Source organism: Oncorhynchus mykiss, chromosome 16, assembly GCF_057628025.1.
Source record: "Oncorhynchus mykiss isolate SJ-2025 chromosome 16, ASM5762802v1, whole genome shotgun sequence".
Classification (NCBI taxonomy): domain Eukaryota; kingdom Metazoa; phylum Chordata; class Actinopteri; order Salmoniformes; family Salmonidae; genus Oncorhynchus; species Oncorhynchus mykiss.
Window position 1 is genome coordinate 44,443,159 of NC_143037.1, and position 17,915 is coordinate 44,461,073.

The 17,915-nt window shown below is 44.6% G+C and overlaps 1 protein-coding gene across 5 annotated transcripts in view; it reads right to left on the minus strand.

The window, feature by feature from the left end:
• Positions 1–17,915, minus strand: part of spryd3 (SPRY domain containing 3) — an 87,653-nt gene that overhangs the window by 8,290 nt on the left and 61,448 nt on the right. For all 5 annotated transcript variants that reach the window (XM_021565955.3, XM_090202842.1, XM_021565957.3 and 2 more), the window contains one exon: positions 3,303–3,360. In XM_021565955.3, the coding sequence (XP_021421630.1) occupies positions 3,303–3,360 (58 nt within the window). The remainder of the gene's footprint in view (positions 1–3,302; positions 3,361–17,915) is intronic.

Genomic DNA, 17,915 nt, shown 5'->3' on the forward strand with positions numbered 1-17,915 from the left:
AAACAGCTAGGTACATGTGTTGCACACGATGCTCTAATATTTCCAATCTCATTCTGGATTTCGTGCCGTGCCATCTATTCAAAATGACATGGTCTACGTTGCACACCGTGTACAGTGATTACCAAGGGTAAATGTTCCTCCGTCCGAATGTTCCAGGGACATGATCACTGGAACAAACAGGCCTCTACACCTACATAACACTACTTCAGTATTGTTTCAGTAAAACAAATCCAATCTCTGTTGGAAAAACAACAAAACAAGAAAGAAGTAAAGCACGCACAAACACACACACACACACACACACACACACGTGTGCACACACGAGAGAAAGAGAACAATAAAAAAAGAATGAAAAACACTAAAAAGGTAGCCTGCAGACATGATCCTCCACGGTGCGCTGCGGCTGGTTTCTGGTAAATATTTGTGGAGTTGTCATGGGAGCCGTCCTCGGCTCAGGATACTGTTTAAACAATCTTTATCTGAGATTGTGTGTGTGTGTGTGTGTGTGTGTTGGACGGGGAGGGAGATAGTGTCTCTATCATTAGGGCTCCCATGTGGGCCCCTGTCACAACACACACAGCAAACACTGGTTCCACGACGGGGAAAGAGAGGAGGAGGGGGAAGAGAGGAGCAGGAGGAGAGGAGGGCGGCTAAAAATAGCAGTGTGGAGCGTGGATAAAGAAATGGCTCTGGCTAGAGAAGGCAAGGCTTCTGGCACCTGAGACACCAGCTCGCCAGGCCAGGAAATCTGGCTGACACCTGGCTGGAAGACAGCTGAAGACCGGAGGGACGGAGGAAAAGAGGTGTGAACGAGAGAACAGGGCCCCTTGGCGTTCATAATAGGAGGGTATGTATGTCTGGAAAACACAGGGGCTTCCCTGAATCCCTCCCTGGCCTGGCCCAGGGAACTTTGACTCAACAACAACATCTAGAATATGTGCATGGATTTTAACACCACAGCCACTGACCTAGATGAAACATGCAGTAGGTCTTCATTGTTAAAATGTGGCTATGGTGGTTGTAGGGTGTTGTAGGGTGTGGCCTGGGCTAGTTCGGCAAGGCCGTGGTGGTAGGGTAAGGTGGGTCCTGTGCCAGTGACAAAGAAGCAAGGCTGTGGTGGTAAGGTAGGGCGTATGCCAGGTCTGGCTCTGTGGTGGGCCAGTGCCAGCCAGGTTAGGTAGTGCTGGTTGTTGTAGGGCAGGGCATCGTGCTGGTGTTGAGTCAGAGCGTGAGTCACTGATGAGGAGTGGCGATAGGGTCGTGCTCTGAAAGCGTAGCGCCTGCCAAGGTGACAGGGTTAATGAGGCTTGGTGAGCTGCTGCCTCACAGGCTGCTACTAACAGGGCACCACAACACGCCACACACACACACACAACAGGGTGCTACGCCTTGGTCCGCTCAGAGCAGAGAAAATGGACCACGGCCCATCGACACAGTCAGCAACATCACACTGTGGCAACACACGGAATGGAGGTTCTCACTGTCTGTGCCAATATCGCAACAGTCACACTTTTGATTGATGTGAGTGAAATGATACGCTGGCAGTCACTTGCCCTCTGGAACGTGAGGAGAACCTAAAAACAGATATGGCTGATTCCCAAATGGCTGACTATTCCCTTTATATGGGCCTCTGGTCAAAGGTAGTGCACTATATAGGGAATAGGGTGCGATTCGGGACGCACCCATGATCGTGAGCTAAACAGACGACTGAGTTGATAAACCAAACAGATGTACCTTTTCACAGTGTTCCATCTTGGCCCGCCACTGTTTTTGTGTCTGTAAAAAAAAGCTAAACAGCAAGAAGTGCCCTCTCTCAAAACTCAGTAAGGCAAAAGACACACATTGAACAATCATCCTTCCCTATTATTATTGCGTACATAGATACTAGTTTGTCTTGTGTGTGCATATTGTGAAGTCCTGAGTTATTGCGCTGCTGACTGTGCTGAAGGCTTGCTTGGATGGATGGATGGCTGGCTGGCTGGCGAGGATATAACTAAGAGGTTCTAAGAGGCCTCTTGTTCCCTACGTAGTGCACTACTTTTGACCAGATGTAAGGAATAGGGTCACGTTTGGGACACAGCCTATGAGGTACTAGGAGTCATGTTGATGTAGACTGAAGGAGCTGGACGGAGCCTGTACGTGAACCCAAGCATGGGAAGGCAAACCTCAGAAACAGTGTGGAAAACCACATATATCATTTTTGTCTCTAACAAATAAGATTAATGGGGAACTGTGCTTGGGCATGCAAATTCTTGTGGAGTCTTCCACACGCCAGCCAAACCAGAGCGGGAGCCCACATACAGAACCCAACGGGACTGACTGTGGTGCCCCAATCCCATCCCTCAGTCAGCACTGGCTGTATCATCTCCAGCCCTCCTAGGGTTGCATCCCAAATAGCACCCCATTCCCTTTGTAGGGCCCAAGAGGGTTCCGGTCAAAAGTAGTGCACTAGGAAATAGGGTGCATTTGGGTGGCAGACTAGGACAGCTAGCAGATTACTCTGGTCAAACGTCATGCACTACACTGTATAGTCATTTGGGAATAGGATGCAGGCTACCTTTGAACCATTTCAGACACACCATCTGGCTGATGCCTTCTAGCCCATCGACGATGATGGATTTAACAACGGGGTCCTTGCGACTGGCCTCTCTGTAGACAACCCTCAGTGCCCCCATGATACATTCCCTCTAGCACTGATACAGCAGCAGACCTAGCAGCACGTGGTAGCTAATCAACAGTGATAAGTCTTCAGTGATAGATAGCGGCGGGATGCCGGAGGCTTTGGGACGGCAGATGCCTGGAGACCGAGCGACAGCAGCAGTCGGCAACAGGGCCTGTCTTCACAAAGGGCCACACTGAGCAGTTATACAACCGTAGCAAGATAACTGCAACTGATTCCTTGATTGGAGAAGGAGAGATCTCTCCCCGAGGAATGAGATATCACCCCCCCTTTCTAACCTCAGACGTTTTGCCGTTCTCTTCTTTATCGCCCTGCGTGATCCTACTCTATCTGCCCTGGCCCCCTCCAGCTGAGATGGTGCCCAGAGATGCTGGGTTTGGAACTGTGTGTGTCAGAGAGATGCAAAGGAAACAGTTGTGATCCATCAGAACCCACATACTCAGGGAATGAGCTAACCGGTAAGCAAGACAGGCCAGGAGAGGAGAGAAAGGCAAGACAGAAAACAAGTTAGGAAGAGCACAGAGAAATGTTGAAGAAGAGCACAGAGATATGTTGACGAAGAGCACAGGGTAATGTTGACGAAGAGCACAGAGAAAATGTGATGAAGAGCACCAAGTCTCACCTGCGTGATAAGCCACTGAGCCTTGGCTCCAGCCCGGGTGTCTGTTCTTGGGGTAGTCCTAAAGACAGACACACAAGTTACAATCGCAGCTCACTACACACATTCAAGTCCTCTCTAAAAGACATAACTTTTCCCCACAGGCCTGCAAAATAAACACTTGTACTGGCTTTTGTGTGTTCCCACATATTTTTTTTGTCCAGTGTACTCCCCTGGTTAGTCTGTCAGCCGGTTAGTGTTTGTTAAGAGTACTTTTTATATTCTTGCTGATTGTAATATATAATTTTATTGCTTTGTTATAAATCTGGCTGATTTATTATGTAAAGTGATGGCGTCTGATACCTACACTCATTAAACATTTTCTCCCTCAAATCAAACCAGTGTTTTTTTGCCACAGTGGTGCACACTAAAAGTACACATAGAGCAGGGGTGTCAAAGTCAAATGGACGGAGGGCCAAATAAAAAAATCAGCTACAAGACGAGGGCCGGACTGTTCGAATGTTCATTGAAAAATTTTTAAATGACGCATATAGTCTAGTGAACCTAATTGAACCTACTGAAAACCTAACAAATATATTACAATATGATCAGATAAATAAAGCAATATTTTCTTATGGCTCTGTCAGTAATCTTTAATTTTCAACAGACACAAAAGACAAATTTCCTTTATATAAATATCCCCATAACATGAACATTAAATGAAAGAAACCGGTATTCAAGGCACCATCAGTAGACTATATTTTCTATTTTAGCAAAAGTGGGCTAAATTTACTTCAAAGAAAAAACAATAATAGCAATTTTCTATCATCCACTCAACTGAAATATTTTTAAAATATAATTGGATTGAAATACAAAAAAATAAAGTGCAAAAATCTATTAATCAAAAACAACACTTTGTTTAAGGAGAAGTAACATGCAGTGAAAACAAATATTAAATTTTAACTTTTAAACTTGAACTGAGTAAAAACTCTAAATATGTGATTGCACAGTAATGTTCACTTGTTTGAGGTTGAGGGTGATACTTGGTGGTGTCCCATCTTTTCCACAAGTTCATCAATGTTCGGGGTAAGGCTCTGAGCTGAAGAAATCCTCAGAATTGAGTGGAGGTGTTCAGCAGTAAGTCGACTTCTGTGTGATGTTTTGTTCAGGTTCATCAAAGAAAACAGTTGTTCACACAGGTATGTGCTGCCAAACATAGACAACGTTTGAGCAGCCTGGATGCGCAGCTGGGGCATTGTGCCGGGGAGGAAACGGGCGAACTCCGCAGCACCCACTGCCGCATATTTTGCCCTCAGTGCATCATTGCATTGGAGGTCAATCAACTCCATTTGGAGGTTTGGTGGTGAGCTTTCCACGTCAACAGCAAATGGGTTACCGAGCAGTTCCAACCTGCTTTTTTGTGCTTCAAAGTCAGCAAATCGGCGTCGAAAGTCAGCGGCAAGCATACCTATTTTATCAGCCAACTGTGTGCTCGGGAACGCACTGGTAGAGAGCTTCTCTTTCATGGTCTGGCAGCTGGGAAAGTGGCTCAAATTTTCTTTCCGCATCTGCGTCTCCCACAGAGTCAGTTTGGTTTTAAATGCCTTCACTGTACTGTACATATCAGAGATGACACGATCCCGACCCTGCAGCTGCAAGTTTATTGCATTCAGATGACTCGTAATGTCACACAGAAAAGCCATTTCACACAGAAACATTTCGTCTCGGAGTTGTGTTGTGTCTTTCCCTTTGCTGTCCAAGAACAGACAAATCTCCTCACGAAGCTCGAAACATATTTGAAGCACCTTTCCCTGGCTTAGCCATCGCACCTCTGTGTGATAAGGCAAATCACCATGCTCCGTTTCTAACTCCGTCAGAAATGCCTTGAACTGGCGGTGATTCAAACCTTTGGCTCTGATAAAGTTAACTGTGCGCGTGATGATGCTCATTACATGCTCCATTTTCAAGGCTTTACCGCACAACGCTTCCTGGTGTATGATACAATGATAAGCTGTCAGCTCACCTGTCGCGTTTTCCTCTTGCATCTTTTCCCGTATCTTCGCCACCAGTCCGCTCCTGTGTCCACACATCGCAGGTGCTCCGTCGGTTGTCAAACCCACGAGTTTTTCCCAAGGCAGCTCCATCTCATTTACACATCTTGACACCTCTTCATACAAATCATGCCCCGTAGTTGTGCCATGCATAGGACGTAAAGCCAAAAACTCCTCTGTCACGCTTAGGTTGGAGTCCACTCCGCGGATGAAAATTGACAACTGGGCAATGTCAGAAATGTCGGTGCTCTCATCCACAGCCAAGGAATATGCAATAAAATCTTTTCCCTTTTTCACAAGCTGCTCTTTTAGATTGATGGACAACTGGTCTACTCTCTCGGCAATGGTGTTTCTGCTCAGACTCACATTTAAAAAGAGTTGCCTTTTTTCTGGGCAAACTTCGTCACAAACTTTAATCATGCAGTTTTTGATGAAATCCCCCTCCGTAAATGGCCGGGCTGATTTAGCGATCTCTTCTGCCAAAATAAAACTGGCCTTTTGTAGCCTTTGTTCCATGTCCATATTCTTGTTTTTGTTCGCGTGTTTCGTTTCATAATGTCGTCTCAGATTATACTCTTTCAGTACCGCCACACTTTCTCCACACAGAAGACACACAGGTTTTCCAGCTACCTTCGTGAACATATACTCCGACTCCCACCTTGTTTGAAACCCCCGGTTCTCAGTATCCACCTTCCGTTTTGCCATTTTTGATGGGTATCTGAAAGTTAATTTTACTGTGATGCTGACGACTGCTGTGCCAATAAATATTGAAATGAAGCAGCCTACTGCTCGGTGCGTCACCTTTGCATTGTGGGAAATGTAGTATTGGTGCGTGTAAAAGATCTGCGGGCTGCCGGCTTGCTGCGGGCCGGTTCTAATAATAAATCAAGATCATCCCAGGGGCCGTAAAAAACCTTCTTGCGGGCCGGATGTGGCCCGCGGGCCTTGACTCTGACATATGTGACATAGAGGATACATATTTTCTATACAGGTTCTCCATGCCAACAGAAACAATAAAAGAGGGCCAAGTAAGGTTTGGATTAGATCAGAGTCAGTGTGACTCACGACTCAGCGAGTTAATCACCAGAGATGTTTTTTGCTCTCTACGGGTTTACTCAATCTCCATAAGTAGAGAGCCAACCGTCCACAGCCCAAAGAGGAACACAACTCCTTTTCATTCTGCATTAAAAAAAACAACATTTCTGCTGATCATCATCCATGTAGCAGAATTGCTAATAAATAAACCCCCGAAACATGTAACAGGTGTCACGCCCTGATCTGAGTATTCTTCGTTTTCTTTATATATTTTGGTTAGGTCAGGGTGTGACATGGGTGATGTATGTATTTTTGTGCCGTCTAGGGGTTATGTAGGTTTATGGGGTTGTTTACCATCTAGGTGTTTATGTAGGTCTATGGTTGCCTAGATTGGTTCTCAATTAGAGGCAGCTGTTTATTGTTGTCTCTGATTGGGAACCAGCCATCTTCGGGTATTTCGTGGCTTATTGTCTATGTGATGTTGCATGTTTGCATGCAGTGTTTATAGCGGTCATGTTCATTTTGATATTTTGTTTGTTTGTTTAGTGTACTTCGTGTTTGTTTTTATCGATCATTAAAGGGATGTATTCACATCACGCTGCGCTTTGGTCTCCTCAATACGACGATTGTGACAACAGGTCATTATTGATTGTTGAAGCAGTTAAAACGAATACAACCCTTTACTTAAATGGACCACACTTCAGTGGAGATGAGTGTACCTACAGAAACAGGCCGTGCCTGAAATCTGGCTTGCCTACTACTTCCTGAAACTGCATACTAATCGCGCTACACACTATTTTGAACGTACTGTTTAGTAAAAACTAATGCAGTAAGCAACAAGTATCAGCATACTAAGCTCATCCTACTGAGAATGTGTCGTAGAACGAGCAATTGCGTTGATTCCCGCCGTTCGTTCATTTTGGTACAGCGCGTCCCCTCAGATGACTATCAGCTGTTGTCAAACACACAAGTCCCAGGAGACGATTCTCTTCCTCAATAATGTGCAGCGAATTCTACTAGATGAAAAGCTGCAAAGAGTTTGACATCCTGGCATTTAAAGCATACAAAATGTGTCACATAATATTTAAAAAACAATTTTTTCGTACACCCAAAATGCGTAATACTGTATTTAGAATGCAAGTACGGGTATTCGGACAAAGCTACTGTCTAGTGACCTCTACACAGGTGGGAAAGATGCCATGACGGGCCTTCAGTTGGGTCCTAATGGAGAGGCCACAGACAGCTGCTTCATCGGGTCAAATGAGACAGCGAGAGGAAGCCATGGCGGGGTCAGTCTATCCGACAGCCTCACTGAGGATGGAGGAGAGGTGGAAGAGCGGGAGAAGGAAGCGAGCGAGAGAGCAGAGGAAAGACATGGAGGACCAGCAGGAATGCAGCTCCTGCTCCAAGCCATATCTACTCTCTTTCTTTTCCCGTTTTCAACCACAAGCCCTGGAATCTCTCTGGTTGGCCCCGTCTCCAGGACTACAACGCTAAGCTCGGATTGTTTGGGGTTTTGTTCCAGTAGAGGCTATGGACCCTGGTCAAAAGTAGTACACAATATTAGGGAAAAGGATGCCATGTAGGACGGAGGCTCTGAGGGTGAAAGCCAAAAGAAGCGCTGGGCTCACTCAAGTGATGGATTTACAGTCAAGTCACAGTGAAACCACAGACCTGTGTCTTAGCACAGTTTAATTCCCAAACCAGTGGATCTCTGCCAGCTACTTGATCATGTTGTTTTCTGACTGGTATGTTTTCTGACATATTATGGTACTCAGATGAGCAATCTTTTTTATTGATTTAATTTAAAACATTTTAAAAAATGTAACTAGGCAAGTCAGTTAAGAACAACTTCTTGTTTACAATGACTGCCTACCGGGGGAACAGTGGGTTATTCTGCCCCTGAACAAGGCAGTTGACAGATTTGTACTTTTTCAGCTCTGGGATTCAATCCAGCCACCTTTCGGTTACTGACCCAACGCTCTAACCACTAGGCTACCTGCCGCCCCCATTAAAGCAGCAGTAACTTAATTTGAAGCGTATCGTTTGTTCACACACAACATATTGTGGACGGTATAAATCTGTTAACCCCCGGAACCTCGGTCTACTACTTCACCATGAACTTTGGATCGCAATGTTCTGCAGAAGCCATTAGTCTAAAACTAAGCTGCTTCCAAGAACAACAAAGAGTAGCGTTCTGTCTGTCCATAGCAGACCTCTATCTGATCCTCAGAGGCTTTATCAGTGGCATTGGAGCTAGCCTGCATTTCCACACTGTGACAGAGTCAACAAGCTGGAGCTGCAGAGATGCTGGCCTTCCCTGGCCGGGCCCCTGTTGGATTCATGGAGGCAGATACTCATCTCTCTTCTGAGTCCCCGGCTATAAATATCACCACAGGGATTACTGCAGGAGAAGCCAGGTGAGTGTGTGTTTGTGTGTGTGCCCACAACCCCTCAGAGAGAGACAGAGAGAGAGAGAGAGGGGGGGGGGGTAAGGGTAAGGAGTGGTGGTGATGCAGGTTTGTTTGTGTAACCCCTTGTCATCGTGTAAAAACCACCATCGTGAAATACCAGGGCAAAAAGATGGAGATCAGAGATCAGCACTTGATGGGAATGAATAGAACAACAGCCTGTGTGTGTGTGTGTGTGTGTGTGTGTGCCCTGTCTATTATATTGCTGCTACAGTAAACCAGATAGCGAAAGCCAAGGCCTCTGTCGATCAGCTCCTTTGTTCAGCCAGATAGAGTCAACATGTTAAAAGGCTCTGGTTCTGCATCAGGGAGCATTGCAAAGGCAGTGATGACACAGACACACAGCCACAGGGATAGGTCAGGCCATAGTAAATACACACACATTAACCTGACCTGGCTGGACCTACAGTATGTGGTACACCAACGATAACCATGCCAAACAAAGAAGAGGACAGTGTCTAGCTTGCGCAGGTGAAAGATCTTTTAAAGCAACAAAAATAATGCTACAAGGAGCTGTTACAACTGCAGAAGAGCTTCAAAAGTTTCACATATGGGAAAAAAATAAACGTTGGCTCGCAGTCGGCGCTCCAATTCATCCCAAAGGTGTTTGATGGGGTTGAGGTCAGGGCTCTGTGCTGATGGTCTGATGAAACCAAGACTGAACTCTTTGGCATGAATGCCAAGCATCACATCTGGAGGAAACCTGGCACCATCCATATGGTGAAGCATGGTGGTGGCAGCATCATGCTGTGGGGATGATTTTCAGGGGCAGGGACTGCGAGACGAGTCAGGATCAAGGGAAAGATGAACAAAGCAAAGTACAGAAAGATCCTTGATGAAAACCTGCTCCAGAGCGCTCAGGACCTCAGACCTGGGCGAAGGTTCACCTTCCAACAGGACAACGACACAAAGCACACAGTCAAGACAATGCAGGAGGGACAAGTCTCTGAATGTCCTTGAGTGGCCCAGCCAGAGCCCGGACCCGATCGAACATCTCTGGAGAGACCTGAAAATAGCTGTGCAGTGACGCTCCCCATCCAACCTGACAGAGATTGAGAGGATCTGCAGAGAATGGGAGAAATTCCACAAATACAGGTGTGCCAAGCTTGTAGCGTCATACCCAAGAAGACTGTAATAAGGCTGTAATCGCTGTCAAAGATGCTTCAACAAAGTACTTAGTAAAGGGTCTGAATACGTATGTAAATGTGATATTTCAGTGTTAGATTTTTTTTAAATAAATTTGCAAACATTTCTAAAAGCCTGTTTTTGCTTTGTAATGGGATATGCAAAGCTGTCATCAAGGCGGAAGATTCTCAAACATAATATATATATATTTTGATTTGTTTAACACTTGTTTGGTTACTACATGATTCCATATGTGTTATTTCATAGTTTGTCTTAACTATTATTCTACAATGTAGAAAATAGTAAAAATAAAGACAAACTCTGGAATGACTAGGTGTGTCCAAACGTTTGACTGGTGCTGTACCCAGAGGGTACAAAACATTTGGAACATCTTCCTAATATTGAGTTGCACCCCGCCTTTTGCCACCAGAACAGGCTCAATTCGTCAGGGCATGGACTCGACAAGATGTCGAAAGCGTTCCACAGCGATGCTGGCCCATGTTGTCTCCAATGCTTCCTACAGTTGTGTCAAGTTGGCTGGATATCCTTCGGGTGGTGGACCATTCTTGATAGACACGGGAAACTGTTGAGTGTGAAAACCCCAGCAGCGTTGCTGTTCTTGACACACTCAAACCGGTGAACCTACTACCATACCCTGTTCAAAAGGCACTTCAACCTTTTGTCTTGCCAATTCATCCTCTTAAATGACACACATGCCCAATCCATGTCTCAATTGCCTCAATGATTAAAAATCCTTCATAAACTGTCTACAACACATCCCAGCACAACGCCTCTCCCCTATTTGACCTAGATAGTTTGTGTGTATGCATTGACATGTATGTAGTTCTGTCCTTGAGCTGTTCTTGTCTATTGATGTTCTGTATTATGTCATTCTGTGTTGTTTCATGTTTTATGTGGACCCCAGGAAGAGTTGCTACTGCTTTCGCTACAGCTAATGGGGATCCTAATAAAATACTAAATAAAATAATCTATACTGATTGAAGTAGATTTAACCAGTGACATTAATAAGGGATCATAGCTTTCACCATGGATTCACCTGGGCAGTCTGTCATGGAAAGAGCAGGTGTTCCGAATGTTTTGTACACTCAGTATATATACACTCACAAGATGAATTTACACAAGATATACTAAGAATGATATGTACAGCAGTAGATATATTTGTGAGCTATATCAAGAATCCAGTATCTAAATAAATAATGTTGTGTGAATAAACAGTAACTAAAATGCAATGTACAATGCTAGAAATATTAAAATGAGCCGTGTCGAAGAATACATTATTGAAATACACAATACAAAACCCCACGGCAAAATTGTATATAAAATAAATATATACAGTCCATTCGGAAAGTAAATCAGACTCCTTGACTTTTTCCACATTTTACATTACAGCCTTATTCTAAAAATGGATTGAATATAGTTTTTTTTCTCATCAATCTAAACAAAGTAAAACCAGGTACTTTTAAAAAACTGAAATATATTATATTTACATAAGTATTCAGACCCTTTACTCAGTACTTTGTTGAAGCACCTTTGGCAGCAATTACAGCCTCGATTATGACGCTACAATCTTGGCACACTTGTATTTGGGACATTTCTCCCATTCTTCTCTGCATATCCATTCAAGTTATGTCTGGTTGGATGGGGAGCATTGCTGAACTCAATTGGGATCAAGTCCAGTGAACCTTCACCCCAGTCTGAGGTCCTGAGCGATCTGGAGCAGGTTTTCATCAAGGATTTTTCTGTACTTTTCTCTGTTCAGCTTTCCCCTTGATCCTGACTAGTCTCCCAGTCCCTGGCGCTGAAAAACATCCCCACAGCATGATGCTGCCACCACCATGCTTCACCGTAGGGATGGTGCCAGGTTTCCTCCAGATGTGAATCTTGTTTCTCATGGTCTGAGAGTCCTTTAGGTGCCTTTTGGCAAACTCCAAGTGTGCTGTAGTGTGCTTTTTACTGAGGAGTGGCTTCCGTCTGTAAAGGCCTAATTGGTGGAGTGCTGCAGAGATGGGAGAACCTTTCATAAGTACAACCATCTCCACAGAGGAATTCTGGAGCTCTGTCAGAGTGACCATCGGGTTCTTGGTCACCTTCCTGTCCAAGGCCCTTCTCCCCCGATTGCTCAGTTTGGCCGGGCGGCCAGCTCTAGGAAGAGTCTTGGTGATTCCAACATCTTTAATTTAAGAATGATGGAGGCCACTGTGTTCTTGGGGACCTTCAATGCTGCAGACATTTTTTGGTACCTTTCCACAGATCTGTGCCTCAACACAGTCTCGGAGCTCGCCGGACAATTCCTTCGAACTCATGGCTTGGTTTTTGCTCTGACATGCACTGTCAACTGTGGGACCTTATATAGACAGGTGTGTGCCTTTCCAAATCATGTCCAATCAATTGATTTGACCACAGATGGACTCCAATCAAGTTGTAGAAACACTTCAAGGATGATCAATGGAAAAAGGATACACCTGAGCTCAATTTCAAGTCTCATAGCACATGGTCTGAATACTAAGGTATTTTGGTTTTTAGCTTTTTTTTATAAATTAGCTAAATATTTCCAAAAACCTATTTTCACTTTCTCATTATGGGGTATTATGTGTAGATTGACGAGGAAAAAAATATAATTTAATCCATTTTAGAATAAAGCTGTAACATAACAAAATTAGGAAAAAGTCAAGGTCTGAATAATTTCCGAATGCACTGTATGTAAATGGTGTGTATAGACAGTATGGTAATAGAAAATGTGTGTACAGCAGTAGGTATACAGGATAAGCCCTGACTCGAATACAGTACATAACACAGGAGGCTGCTGAGAGGAGGATGGCTCATAATAATTGCCAAAATGGAGCAAATGGAATGGCATCAAACACATGGAAACTGTGTGTTTGATGTACACTGAACAAATCTATGAACACAAGATGTAAAAACATGTTTCATCAGCTGCAATAAAAGATCCCAGGAATTTTCCATATGTACAAAAATCTTATTTCTCTCAAATTCTATGCACAAGTTTGTTTACATCCCTGTTCGTGAGCATTTTACCAAGATAATCCAGCCCCCCGAACAGCTGAGGAAACTGTGGGTTTGCACAATCAAAGAATTTCTGCACAAACTGTCAGAAACCGTCTCAGGGAAGCTCATCTGGGTGAACGTCGTCCTCACCAAGGTCTTCACCTGACTTCAGTGGGAAAATGCTCACCTTTGGCTACTGGCACACTGGAGAAGTGTGCTCTTTACGGATAAATCCTAGTTCCAACTGTACTGGGCAGGTTTCAACCGTGGGCGAGTGTTTTGCTGATGTCAACGTTGAGAACAGAGTGCCACATGGGGGCGGTGGGGTTAAGGTATGGGCAGGCATAAGCTATGGACAACAAACACAATTGCATTTTATCGATGGCAATTTAAATGCAGAGATACCGTGGCGAGATCCTGAGGCCCATTGTTGTGCCATTCATCCGCCGCCATCACCTCATGTTTCAGCATGATAATACCCAGCCCCATGTCGCAAGGATTTGTACACAATTCCTGGAAGCTGAAAATGTCCCAGTTCTTCCATGGCCTGCATAATCACCAGACATGTCACCCATTGAGCAGTTTTGGGGTGCTTTGCATCATACAACAGCGTGTTCCAGTTCCCACCAATATCCAGCAACTTCTCACAGCCCACAAAGAGGAGTGAGACAACATTCCACAGGCCAAAATCAACAGCCTGATCAAATCTATGTGAAGGAGATGTGTCACACTGCATGAGGCAAATGGTGGTCACACTAGATTCGGACTGGTTTTCTGATCCACACCCCTACAGGTTTGTGACCAACAGATGCGCGTATATGTATTCCCAGTCATGTGAAATCCATAGATTAGGGCCTAATTAATTTATTTCAATGGACTGATTTCCTTGTATAAACTGTAACTCAGTAAAATCTTTGAAATTGTTTCATGCTGAGTTCGTATTTTTGTTCAGTGTATTTGATACGATTCTAATTATTCTGCTCCAGCTATTATCACAAGCCCATCCTCCCCAATTATGGTGCCACCAACCTCCTGTGGTAAATAGATATAAAGTAGTTAAAGCAGTATGTAAACATTATTAAAGTTACCAATGTTCAATGACTCTGTAAAGTGCCTTCGGAAAGTATTCATACTCCTTGACTTATTCCACATTGTGTTGTTACAGCCTGAATAATAAAAAATACAAATAAATCACATTTCTTTCTCTAACACATCTACACACAATACCCCATAATGACAAAGTTGTTGTGAGGTATTTACAGAACAACTGGTGCTGTGAGATTAGGATATCAGGACCTGCTTAGACAAAGCAACTGTAACAGTAGAGCAAGGGATCGCAATATATGGGAAAATGAATGGCTGCAGTGTTGCCGTTATAATGAGTACATGATGCATGGAATGCCAAGGCATAAATGTATGAAACGATAAATTCTTATTTGAAATATATGTAGTTCTGTCCTTGTCTATTAATGTTATGTACTGTATATGTAGAGTAGCTGTTGCTTTAGCAGTAGCTAATGGGGATCCTAATAAATACACACACAGTGGGGGGGTTATGGAGGGGGGCTGAAACAGCCCGCGGGGACGGAAGGAAAAGGGCAGAGGAAAGGGCCGACGGGGAACGGATGGGAACGGAAGGCCAGCCAGCAAGATAACGGCACGCACACGCACGCCATGGCTGCTCAGGCAGGCACCACTGATTGCACCTCGCCACCCCACTCAGGGCAAGATCTCTCTCCTTGTCCTGCACCTTAGCAACCAACCAGTGTGTATCTCCGGATGAAAGCTGAAGTGCTTCCAAGCAGCACACATACATCTAAACTCTTATCTGCAGAGAGAGGAAGGAGAGCGAGAGTAGAGGTAGCGCCACGTCTAGGAAGGGGAGATCATAGATTACATCTCCCCCCAACACACATACATACATAAACAAACATATTAACAATGTGTGCCTTTACCTGGTATCTAAAATCATATTGCTGCGGAGCTAAAGCTTCAGTGATTCGATACTTCCCAAACCGGTCATCCGCCTTCTGGCAGGGTTCTAGAACCAACTTTTTCCACTGGTGGCAATGACCTGACCTCTGACCCATAATGTACCTGCATTCCATACAAACCAGGCTAATAACATCTATCCATCTTTTAAATTAGCACGACTTTGCAGTGTTTGACATTCAAGTTAATTTGCCAGGGGCACACTGGGCCAGTGCCAACTGAAAGCTACTGGCCCGAATGAAAGGAATACTGGCCCGCGAAAGCGGATGACCTACAGTACCCTCCACGCACAAAGTTACATTTGAACTTGACAGTATCAGATTTACATTGATTGTATGGAGGGAAAGATTAAGTGGTTGCGCAATCTCAAAGGGTGTGTAACAATGGTAAATGTAATAACTTTTCATGTAATAAACCCAGTAAATGCAATAACTTCCCGGTAAACGCAATAAAATGTTGAACAGTAAACGGAACTTACTACATTAACCGCTGGTGAGTAACAACCTTTACATAAACAATGCAAACAATTAAACCAATCATGCAATAACAAAGTTTAAAAAAAATAGTATGTACTACTTCACTCAATTCGATGCGCATACCACCACCTACTGCCAATCACAACAGAGACAAACTCATGCACATCCTACAGGAAAAGTCATACATAGACACTCATTGAAATGCACACACACACTTTATTATTAATCAAGCTTATTATTGTGTTATGCGGTTGTTGTTATGTTATCAGGTCAGCAGCAGCATACCACAATCAATGCCTATGTTTAATTTCCTTTATTTTATCCTCTACTTTGATGGACATGTGCAAAACCCTTCAATCTACCACTCCATGCAGGCTCGAGTAAATCCTCAGGGTATTTGAATGATTTCAAATCTGGATGGCAGATCTGGTTGGCACCAGGGCAATTGGTGTCAAATTAATATGTTGAGTAAACTTGCCTGAAACCCGAAGACTTGCATTAGCTCCACAAGCTAACCAAGTAGAGGCACACAGATGGTTTATATCAACTCAAAAATGTAAACAAATTGTGTCACATGTGCCAAATACAACAGTGAAATGCTTACTTACAAGCCCTTAAACAACAATGCAGTTAAGAAAATACAAAAAAAAAGGTAAGAGAAAAATAAAATCCAATAATTAAAGGGCAGCAGTAAATAACAATAGCGGGGCTATATACAGGGGGTTCCGGTACAGAGTCAATGTGAGGGGCAGCGGTGTCGAGGTAATATGTACATGTAGGTAGAGATATTAAACTGATAATAAAAGAGAGTAGCAGCAGTGTAGAATGGGGGGGGGGGGCAATGCAAATAGGCTGGGTAGCCATTTGATTCAGGAGTCTTATGGCTTGGGGGTAGAAGCTGTTAAGAAGCCTCTTAGGTCTAGACTTGGCGTTCCGGCACTGCTTACGATACAGTAGCAGAGAAAACAGTCGATGACTAGGGTGGCTGGAGTCTGACAATTTTTAGGGCCTTCCTCTGACAACGCCTGGTTTTGAGGTCCTGGATGGCAGGAAGCTTGGCCCCGGTGATGTACTGGGCTGTACGCACTACCCTCTGTAGTGCCTTGCGGTTGGAGGCTGAGCAGTTGCCATACCAGGCAATGATGCAACCTGTCAGAATGGTTCAGCTGTAAAACCTTTTGAGGATCTGAGGACCCATGCCAAAAAAAATTCAGATTCCTGAGGGGGAATATGTTTTGCTGTGCCCTCTTCACGACTGTCTTGGTGTGATTGGACCATGTTAGTTTGTTGGTGATGTGGACACCAAGGTACTTGAAGCTCTCAACCTGCTCCACTACAGCCCTGTAGATGAGAATGGGGGTGTGCTCAGTCCTCCTTTTCCTGTAGTCCACAATCATCTCTTTTGTCTTGAACACATTGAGGGAGAGGTTGTCCTTGCACCACACGGTCAGGTCTCTGACCTCCTCCCTATAGGCTGTCTCGTCGTTGTCGGGGTTCAGGCCTACCACTGCTGTGTCATCGCCAAACTTAATGATGGTGTTGGAGTCGTGCCTGGCCGTGCAGTCATGAGTGAACAGGGAGTACAGAAGGGGACTGAGCACGTACCCCTGAGGGGCCCCAGTGTTGAGGATAAGTGTGGCGGATGTGTTGTTACCTACTCTTACCACCTGGGGGTGGCCCATCAGGAAGTCCAGCATCCAGTTGCAGAGGGAGGTGTTTAGTCCCAGGGTCCTTAGCTTTGTGATGAGCTTTGAGGGCACTATGGTGTTGAATGCTGAGCTGTAGTCAATTAATAGCATTCTCACATAGGTGTTCCTTTTGTCCAGGTGTGAAAGGGCAGTGTGGAGTGCAATAGAGATTGCATCACCTGTGGATCTGTTGGGGCGGTATGCAAATTGGAGTGGGTCTAGGGTTTCTGGGATAATGGTTTTGATGTGAGCCATGACCAGCCTTTCAAAGCATTTCATGGCTACAGATGTGAGCGCTACAGGCCGGTAGTCATTTAAGCAGGTTACCTTAGTGTTCTTGGGCACAGGGCCTATGGTGGTCTGCTTGAAACATGTTGGTATTATAGACTCAGACATGGAGAGGTTGAAAATGTCGGTGAAGACACTTGCCAGTTGGCCAGCATATGCTCGGAGTACATGTCCTGGTAATCCGCTTGGCCCTGCGGCTTTGTGAATGTTGATCTGTTTAAAAGGTTTTACTCACATCGGCTGCGGCGAGCGTGATTACAGTTTCAGTGTTACTTGCCACGAAGCGAGCATAGAAGTTATTTAACTTGTCTGGTACGCGCATGTCAATGGGCAGCTCTCGGCTGTGCTTCTCTTTGTGGTCTGTAATAGTTTGCAAGCCCTGCCACATCCGATGAGCGTTGGAGCAGTGTAGTACTATTTGATCTTAGTCCTGTATTGATGCCTTGCCTATTTGATGATTTGTCTGAGGGCATAGCAGGATTTC